Source organism: Mchenga conophoros, linkage group LG18, assembly GCF_057382185.1.
Source record: "Mchenga conophoros isolate Kocher_MC1m ecotype Shallow Benthic linkage group LG18, M_conophoros_male_GT1.1, whole genome shotgun sequence".
Lineage (NCBI taxonomy): Eukaryota > Metazoa > Chordata > Actinopteri > Cichliformes > Cichlidae > Mchenga > Mchenga conophoros.
Genome location: NC_140543.1, coordinates 26113650 through 26123815, shown reverse-complemented (window position 1 = coordinate 26123815; position 10166 = coordinate 26113650). Strand labels below are relative to the sequence as shown.

The 10166-nt window shown below is 40.4% G+C and overlaps 1 protein-coding gene across 1 annotated transcript; it reads right to left on the bottom strand.

The window, feature by feature from the left end:
* Window positions 1–810: 810 nt before the first annotated feature.
* LOC146553962 (leucine-rich repeat-containing protein 31-like) lies at window positions 811–5285 on the bottom strand. The gene is made up of 5 exons (XM_085253219.1): window positions 5088–5285; window positions 3850–3964; window positions 3607–3771; window positions 3327–3482; window positions 811–3053 (listed from the first exon to the last, which is right to left on the bottom strand). Exons 1-5 carry the CDS (start codon window positions 5283–5285, stop codon window positions 2596–2598), a joined length of 1092 nt encoding a protein of 363 aa, XP_085109345.1. The 3' UTR covers window positions 811–2595.
* Window positions 5286–10166: the final 4881 nt, after the last annotated feature.

Below are 10166 nucleotides of genomic sequence, written 5' to 3'. Positions count from 1 at the left end.
AGAAGTTTTGAACAAGGAAACTTTGTAACGAAATGCCAACGACCGCCTGTCTGTTTTCAGGGCTGTATTTGAAGCCATGCTCCAATCAGGCAAAGTTTTAAGTGTTGCACATTTCGATGGGTTTCTTTCAGCTGACATAGTTTCCATTTGGGTCATGTGGTGTTAGATACCCCAGCGTGTGGTCATAGGGTGAAGAGCCCGGACGATTAGTGGGATTTTAGGTGTGGTGTAAAAATGACGCTGCAACTTTAAAAACGTTGTTGCTTTAAGGATTAACGTACAACCATACTTGGGCTGAGTTTGACACTGGTTCTCTTCAGTAATTAAAATAGCTTTAACACATGATAAGATCAAATGTCAGCTACACTGTGACAGTCGAGGGGCCACACTCAGATATATTTATTCGCTTGTTCTCTTTGTGTGATAAGAGTTTCCATCTGAATTTAACCCCTGTGTGGGGCTGATCTTTCATTTCATTTTATTTCAAGCTCAGATTCTTTGCCTTTGGCACACTTTCTGTGACGAGACTTCAAACCATTCCCACCGTCCTTATTAATCAACATGGTGAAGTGATTCTTCGCAAGGTGATGGGATAGGAAGAGTTTCAGAAAATGAGGCCTTTTGTCTTTATTGGAGAGGTCAGTGCAGACAGGACGGATGGGGGGAAGGCGAGGGGGGAATGACACACAGGAAACGGTGTTGGTCAGACCCAAAGACAGGCGTGGGCAGTGAGGACTCTCACCTTCAGACTCACTGTCTAATCAGTCTGACAGTGAGTCTGAAGACAGAGCAACCCAACACACGTTACTATGTTCATCATCATCATCATTGTTTATTTATATAGCACTTTAAAAACACACAAGGCTGACCAAACTGCTGAACAATAGAAACATAATAGATACCATAAGAATAATAAATATAGCGAAAAACAATAAAATACAAGTCAGTCAACCACTGAGTCAAAAGCCAGTGAATAAAAATGCGTTTTCAATCTGGATTTAAAAACCAGCACTGATGTCGATTGCCTAATGTGAAGAGGAAGATTATTCCAAAGCTTAGGAGCCACGATAGAGAACGCTCGGTCTCCTCTCAGTTTCAGCCGTGATTTGGGGACTGAGAGCAACAGCTGCTCAGCTGACCGGAGCGAACGAGTGGGGACATAGGGCTTCAGCAGGTGCCAGACCATTTAAAGATTTAAAAACCAATAAAAGAACTTGAAAATGAATCCTAAATTCAATTGGAAGCCAGTGCAGGGAGGCCAAGAGTGATGTTATCACTAAGCAGGACATTAAATCAAATTAATGAGACACCAAAACAAGAGCTGGAGCCCAAGACAGCCATGAAGTCACAGTGTACACAAATACACAAGAAACACAGAAACCAGCTGGGTGGATGTGGCTCGGGAACCTTCTGTTACCTTGAACGTCGGTGTTTTGAACGCTGGCTGCTCCAGTCTGCTTGTATTTGTCCAAGATTTCCCCTCATATCTTGGTTATGGTTATTTTTTCTTTTATTAAACTGATCACACTCCTGTTCATGAATAGAAAAAAACCCCATCAGTGTATTTTCACTTAAACAAGCAGCTGTTTTTTTTGCATTAAAGTTATATAAAAATGTAACAGTGCAAATTCCTCGCTGACAGTTTAACCAAAAGGCATTTCCAGTGGAAAGTAGCCGACATATCCTCAGCATAACCATGTATAATATCCACAAAACCTGAGAAGGTTGGAGAGAAGGTAGGTGAACTCTGCTGGGATCTGCGTTTAACAAAGTGTCTAAAGACGAAACAAAGAAATCTTTCTGTAAATGTTCAGATGCACAGACTGGACTGAAAAAGAGTGAAAAAGCAGCTAACGTCCAAAAATAAGAAAACTTTGAAAGAACTCCAAAAAAACCTGGAGAACTTTTGCTCAAAAAACAGTTTTGTTTTTTTTAAATTACAAGGCAATCTGACAAAATGTCATCAAATGAGACTCAAGACTTCTGCAGGTCTCTGCCATGACTCAATTTTTTTTTCTTAACGGCAGAAACAATTGTTCCTTTTTTACTTTGTTTCTATTTTCTCTTCTTGTTTTTATCTGTTGAACAACAAACAACATTCATGCTGATTCACATAATATCCTGTCTCTACTCTCTGGGATTTCCTCGTAGCTCTTTGATGCAAAGAACATCCATCAAACGCTCCAGCTTGTGCTCAACATCATCGTGAACGGTGAAGGTACTCTGACGAGAAAATACTCAGTCGACCTTTTGGTTGATTTGTTAAAGAACCCCAAAATAGCTGATTACCTAACAAGGTATGCAGATAATTCACAGCTCTTTTCCTGAATAGCTGCTTTAAAACTCTGCTGAAAGCCTTTGTCCATTTCCAGGTATCCCCACTTCTCGGCATGTGTGTCTCAAGTGTTAGGACTGCTGCATTCGAAAGACCCAGACCCTGCAGCCAAGGTGAGAGACGACAAATATGATAACCCACACCAGCTGTGCTTAACTCTGTAAGTTCCCAGTATTCCCTGAAACCATCACGTGTGACACAGTTTACATCAGACGTGATGCAGCTGACCTCAACACTGACCTTCTTGTGGTAACAGAGACTTAAAAAAATAATAATAAAGCAACAAAGTGGGTCGCTCTTTGACAGTAAATTCCAGTGCGGTCCGCTCCAATCTCCTCAGGCTGACTCTCTTCTAGGCTCTCCTGACTGTTCCCTTTACATGCTGATGATGTGTCTTGTAAATCTGGATCCCTTTCCAGCAGGACGCTCCTCTTTTTCAGACAGTACCTCAGCTGCTCTCTCTCCTGACAGTCAGCTGTCCACCTCTGCATGGCCAGTCGAGCCAGCGCCGGCATTTGAGGCAGAGCTCGGAGCAGAGCGGGCAGCCAGGCTGAGCACAGAGCAGAGGTTGAAGGTCGCAAACTGACATCCACGTCTTCCAGAGAGCCCAGACCTCCTGCTGCAAACAGACTGCACCAACCGTTGTCTCCCACCAAGCTGTTGTAGGACAGATCCAGTGCACGGAGTGAGGAGAGACAGCCCCGTCTGCACACGGCAGCTGCACAGAGGAAGAGGACCCATTGATAACTGATCACTTTATGCCTGTTCACTTTACTGTTTTGTTCACAATGTTTCTGATGGAGACAAAAATAACACCGAATAGTTTCATTGTTTTGTTTTATACGACAGCTACAGATGCTGGCAGCATGAAATAAATGAAAGAAATATCAATTTCCTTCAGGCTTTACTTGTCTTAATATACATTTATGCAGCCTAATGATCCACTACAGACCAAAAAAGAAAAAGTATAATGTCATTGTGTGTTAGTTACCCAGATGTTGCATGTCATCAGTGGTGAGCTCGCAGCTGCAAAGACGGAGCTCGCTGACGACTGATGGCTGCAGAGCATCCAGCAGGAGCGCCAAGTGACCGCCAACCACTTTACACCAGGAAATATCCACCGTGCGCAGATAGGACACCGCCAGGGCTGATGCATAAACACAAAGTTTTCACCATTTCAGGCTAGAGGGTGGAAGAGGTATTCGGGGAGAATGACTTGAAGGAAAACTTCTATAAATAAACAAGTGTGTGTGTGTGTGTGTGTGTGTTACCCAGAGCAGTGAAGGACTCGTTGCTCATGTAGCAGCTGTTGAATGGCAGCCGCCTCATTTGTGTCGCAGGGAGGGCGGAGACCAGCAGGTGGACCACACCTCCCACTTCCTTATTGGATGACACATCAAGCTCGGTCAGTGCAGTGAGAGAGGGCAGCACCTGGACTGAAAAACAACGAGTCACATGACTGCTGCAGCGAGCATGCGATTAGTGTCCGGCGTGTGAGATTGGTAGCAACTGACTCAGAGCCTCTAGATCATCTCGCGTGAGGCAACACAGGTGGAGGTCGAGTCTCTCCAGGTGTGTGACGTGAGCCAGGTGAAAGGTGAGGCGGCTCAGTCCACCAGCTAGAAGCAGCTTTACAGTATATTAATCAGAACAATGCTGCTCTCTAATGTATCTTGGTAAAGCGCAGAAAAATCTAATGTTTTATATGATACAGTGTGATTTCAGTAACATATCATAATCTACACTGGAATGTTTTTATATATGAGAATCACCATGTTAAGCATTTAACTTATATAGTTGAGCACCTGTTGATGCATACTGCTTGTTGTACGATTTAACAATTAGCATTAATGTGCAAATTTTGACCGTTTTGTGACCTATTGTGATAAAGCAAAGCAAAGGGTTAATCCAGAGCTTCCCAAAGTGTGGGGCCCGCCCCCTAGGGGGGGGGCGCAGAGCCATTGCAGGGGGGGCGTGGTATGAAAAGGGAAAAAAAAACAAAAACGCTTGGACACTGCTAGCACAGGGCGCCCACACAAACGCAAAGCAGGAGATGCAGCAACTTCATTCTAAGCCAAAGACTAGGAAATATGGTGAAGCATATCTTCCCTTTGGCTTCACCTGCACAAGTACCAAGGTAGGTCTCCCCTGCAGAATTGGTTTTCCCTGCGTCAGGAGCACGCGCTGGGCAAAAAAAACAACTGCACGTAAATAATTACACTGTGACGCCTCTGCTTTTCTTGCTTTGTTTGGACCCGGAAAATGCCGCATCAGGCCAAAATCCTTTCCACGCCCACCCCCGTGACATCACGCTCCAAAGCCCTATAAGCAGTGTTGGGAAGGTTACTTTTAAAATGTATTCCACTACAGATTACCGAATACATGGCCCAAAATGTAGTTTTTAATGTATTCCGTTAATTTGTGTATTTACGTTACACAATGTGAGTAACGTATTCTGAATACTTTGGATAACTTGTTATATTGTCATGCTTTTTTAAAACTACATGAACTACAGTGATCTTGTAGAGAAAACTATTTCTGTATCAGTAATATGTTTTCTTTCTGTCTGCTTTGAGAACTGCGCATGATTATTTGCAGCTAGCAGGTTGTAACGTAGCCCTCAGTAATAGTAATAAATCACACAGCAACAGTTCATCGAAGATACTGAAGTGGTACATAACCCAGGTAGCTACCACTAAAACAAGGTAGCTGCAGTAGGCAGTTATTTTTTTTTTTTTTAAAAAGAACTTACTTCCAGATGTTTGTTTAGGTTGGAGGTGGAGTCTTTAGAACCTGAGAGCAGCTTGGTTGCTGGCAAACAGAGTCTGGATTGAACAGTCAGATTTCGCCCATCCCTTTCTTTAAATGTGAAGTGGTGTCGGAATTTCCAAGTAAGAAATGCATTCCTGCCCGTGCACTGCTGGATCTGTTGTGCTGGCTCCGGGTCCATTGTGCAACTGACGCCACCAACATTAATAGGATGCCTACATTAGAGCCTCTTATTTTGTTTGGGTTTCCAGCAATGCGTGAAATTACCAAAATTAGAGAGGGGATAGCCTAACATATGAAGCAGAAAATGACCGCTGTGTAATCCATTAATTTCAAGAAAGTAACTTTATTCTAATTATCACATATTTAAGTGTTAACTGTAAAGGAATACAGTTACTCATATTTTGTATTTTAAATGCATAACGCCGGTACCTGTATTCAGTTACTCCCCGGCACTGCCTATAAGAGATGGGTCGGAGGGGCCACCGGGGCTCTTCTCTGTCTCTGTGTGGCTCTGCTGTCTGTGCTTAAGGCTCTACACTCCAGGGTTTGCTTTGTTTGCTTTGCTATGGGTTTTCTTGCTGTTCTGTGTATGAACTATCTTGCTGTTCATATGTATTAAACTCTGTTCCAAGAATTCTACTGTTTTCCCGAGGATCTTTTTGAGTGAACTGATTTAATTGGATCTTAAAAAAAACTGGATCTCCACATCGTTGGTGGGATAAGGTTATCATATTGGCTTTAAAATTTACAATCCAACACTTTCAGTGTGATTTGTCTTCTGCTTAATTGAAAAGGGACCAACAGTGCCACCTAGAAAACCAGAAAATGTTAAATGAGCAGGTGATTCAAATGCTGTAAGGTGAACCAGAGGCACTGCTTAGAATTTTATTTTATTTTTTTGCCTGTCCCATTTGGTTCTTTTGCCATCAGAATTGTTGTCTGAAGGCCAAGAAAGATGCCATTACATTACAAAAAATACATATATATATATCACACTGATTCTTGAGATAAGGGACAAAACATGTCCGGCAGATAAAACCCAATTTTGTGGTTAAAAATATGCATACAAGTGTTAATCCAACTGCCTAAAAGACAAACCAAGGCAATGTTTTTACAACAAAAGCATGATTTTGCATTTTTTATACACATATATTTATTTTAAATGGTACAGTACATTACCAGTACCTTAAAAATCCATTGTCCTGAAGCAGGTGTGATAATATTAAAATACAGAAAAAAATTAAAAGTAATGTAAAATTAAACATCATGGCTCTCGTCACTAAGTATTTAAGTCAATACCTGTGTCCAGAGTTTTTGTCAACACCATCAGATTTTTTTAAAAGTACAAAAAAATCAGGAATTATTGTGGGCGGCTTACACTCTGAGGACCCCTTTACCACTTCCTGTTTGATACACATGCCATGAGGTCACTGCTGTGATAACTTTTATTTTTATTTCATTTATTGCACACCTTTCTGATAAAACTGTGTCACAACCACAGTGCGTCAACACCAAAGTCGATGTAATCCAAAAAATTTTTTGTAAAAAGAGCTTAATTTAGGTAGATTGTAGAGGCCATAAGCAACTGATGAAAAACAAGATGGCTTCTGTCAGAAAAACATGTAATTATGAGAGAAAGTAGGGTATTTTGTCAACACCATCAGATGTCAACACCATCAGGATTTTTGTCTGACGGTGCTGACCCTTTTTCTAATGGTGTTGACAAATGCCACAAAAGTGTCCTATTAATCAATTATATTAAGCTATTTTTATTAATATTTCAGTCATATTACTTCCTGTGTATTTTACTGATATTTCTGCTTTACAGATGTGTCAAATTGTCACAGGTTGCCGGGCAAGCCGTGTGTGAATTATTAACGGACCCAAGATGCAGACTGTGTAGTTGTGAGCGAGCTTTATTAACAAAAGGTGAAACAAACAGGAGCAAAGTGGACAAAAACCAAAACCTAAGAGTAACCTAAACTGGGAAAAACTAAGCAAAAACAAACCTGAAACCTTGAGACGTGAAACAGAGCTGCGGGGAGATTACACAGAAAAATGGAGGGGAACGACACAGACAAACCAGCAGCTACTACGACAGAAGACACGACTAAAATACACTCAGAGAAACACAGGGAGATCACACACAGGTGGGGGACACAGCTGGGAGTGATTAACGTGAGGAGACCAGGGAGGCAAACTGAAAACACTCACATAAGACGCAGACCTTCACAATAAAACAGGAAACACATACACGTAATGACACAACACACAAACTTAACACTGACTGGGGGACACAGAACATAGGAACATGGGAACATAGGAACATGAAACGTGAAAAAGGAGCGTACAAGAAACCCAGAATAAACAAAACCACAGAATAATAATAAACTAAAACATAAACACAGAGTCACAGACTCCGGACCATGACACAAATATTATCAAATTTGCCTTATCTTGAATCTCATTGTTTATGTATACATTATTAATCCTGTAGGAAAATGCTTAGTCCTCTGCATTTAACCCATTCACTCAGTGATGCAGTGGGCAGCTACCAATCCAGGATAGCCGCTGTTTGTTGGATTTGAACGCCCAACCTTTCGATCATGGGGCATCTACTGAGCTAGCTGTGCCCCAAGAGCTGTTCTTTAAGTGATGATGTATGAATCCTGTTTCTGGGCCTAAACTACTCTGTGTTTATTAAGCCTGTTGTGCTGTTAAAATGTTTTAATGCTTTTTATCGTATTCTATTACATCTGAACAAGCCCCTAAAAACAGCCAGTGATCACTGTCAGCCTAACCATCGGGAACCCTCACGTTAACTTTTATCAAGTGGAAAAAAAGTTAGCATTCATCCTCCAGCTTCACTGTGTTTATATTATGCTAACATAGCTGTGTCGCTAGCGATCATGTAGCACATCACTATATACCAGCTAGCCCAACTTCAGTAACTCTACAGAAGTCACTGCTGTTTAGTTTTCTGTCTTCATTTATGTTGGAAGTGGTAGCAGAGCTGGTATGTTTAGGTGGAAACAAGCAATCTAACTTTAACTCTGTTAAATTTCATATATTCTGTTTTCATGGATGCCTGGATGTTACACCTGGTAGAGCCACACTGATCATTTTATTAAAGATGAAAGAATTTAGACAGTTTGTAACTCTCAGTGATGCCGCAGAGTTCCTTTGGCTTTGGGACCTGCAGCGGAGTTTGGACCTGGAAATGGCTAATGACATCAAACTTAATGGCAGGATAGCATTTCTATTGCTTATTGCATAATTGTGTTGTGAATATTCATCCTTAATCTGTGAAAAAGCATAAGGTTCAGAAAAATTATAGTAATTACAAAATGGTACATTTCAGGCTAAAATAGCAAAGGGGAACCTGTCAGTAGAGGAACGAAAGAGAAGGAACAGGAATGATCGAAAAAGAAGGAGAGAAAAATTAACAGCCAGCCTGAGTTGAAGAAAGAGTTTCTCATAAAGGGAAGGGAAAGATGGAGAAATAGAGTGAAAGAGGGAAAAATAAAGAACACCAGTGATCTGAAAGAAAGAGAAAAAAGGCAAAAGAGAAGGTTTTGGAAGAAAGCACAGAGACACAAAAGGAGAGAAAGTCCAGCAGGGTCTAAACACACAACCACAGAGAACTTTAGGAATCAAGGAGTAGTAGGCAGCTACTTGCTGGTGAACTATTAAGATGTAGAACCTGAAATGTGCAAAAACAGAATTGTTATGATGTGTCTTGTGATATTACATAAGGTGTTAAGGTTAAATGGTCATTTTGAAAGAAATAATATCTTGTTTTCTACTAGTGCGTCACCACCGTCAGACTTGCGTCACCACCGTTAGCACCTTGTCAACTCCATAATATGGAGTTTTGGTTTATTTTTCTCTTTTGGAGAACCATATAGTTTCCTCCCTCATGATCTTCCAATAAAAATATGTAATTTTCTCAATAAATTTGTAATTTGCATGCTGCTAAATATGAATGTTTCTTATAGAGATTAAATACAAGCTTCTGAAAATATGTATGACTGTAACTTTAATAATAAAAAGCCAAAACAATCTTACTTTTAAATGTGGTATAATTACTTTGAAAACATATGTGCATAAACAATTGAACAGAGAAGCTGCTAATAGTCAAAATAGCTGAAACAACTTAATTTAAAATATAAATTTTTGCATTTCTTTGTGTCTGACGGTGTTGATAAAAACCTTGCACTTCTCCAGCAAAAACTTTGTGTAACAATTATATGTAAATATGTTTTTGAAAAATCAAAAAATATATTTTAGAAAATTAAAACCTGTTTTGTCCCTAATCTCAGGAATCACTGCTCAATCACCTGGATCACCTGTTGAGAGAAAAAAAAGAGAAAACAAGAAAAAAAGAGAGCAATATAATAAACAAGATCATCACGATAACCTATGTGAATATAACAGTAAATACTAAATATTGAATATTATTGTGCAGCACGTAGGATCAACAGCGCACAGTGTGCTTTGAGGTAGCAGCCAAAAGAGGTGTACAGGGTGGACCATTTATATGGATACAACGTAATAACATGGCAATGGTTGGTGATATTAAAGTCCTGTTTGTGGCACATTAGTATATGTGAGGGGGCAAACTCCTCAAGATGGGTGGTGACCATGGTGGCCATTTAGAAGTCGGCCATCTTGGATACAACTTTTGTTTTTTCAATAGGAAGAGGGCCATGTGACACATCAAACTTATTGGTAATGTCACAAGAAAAACAATGGTGTGCTTGGTTTCAACGTAACTTTATTCTTTCATGAGTTATTTACAAGTTTCTCTTTGTTCACAGCCATTGACATTTCAAAGAGGTTAACACGTGAGGAGCGGATCGAAATTGTGTTGATATCTGTTGAACGCAGTAACCGGGTCATTGCAGCAGATTTCAATGCAAGACACCCTACAAAACCACCCATCTACCATGCTACAGTTAGCAAACTGCTTGCTAAGTTTCGTGAAACTGGTTCAGTGTTGGATTTGCCAAAATGTGGACGCAAGAAAACTGTTATTAATGAAGAAACATCAGTGGCT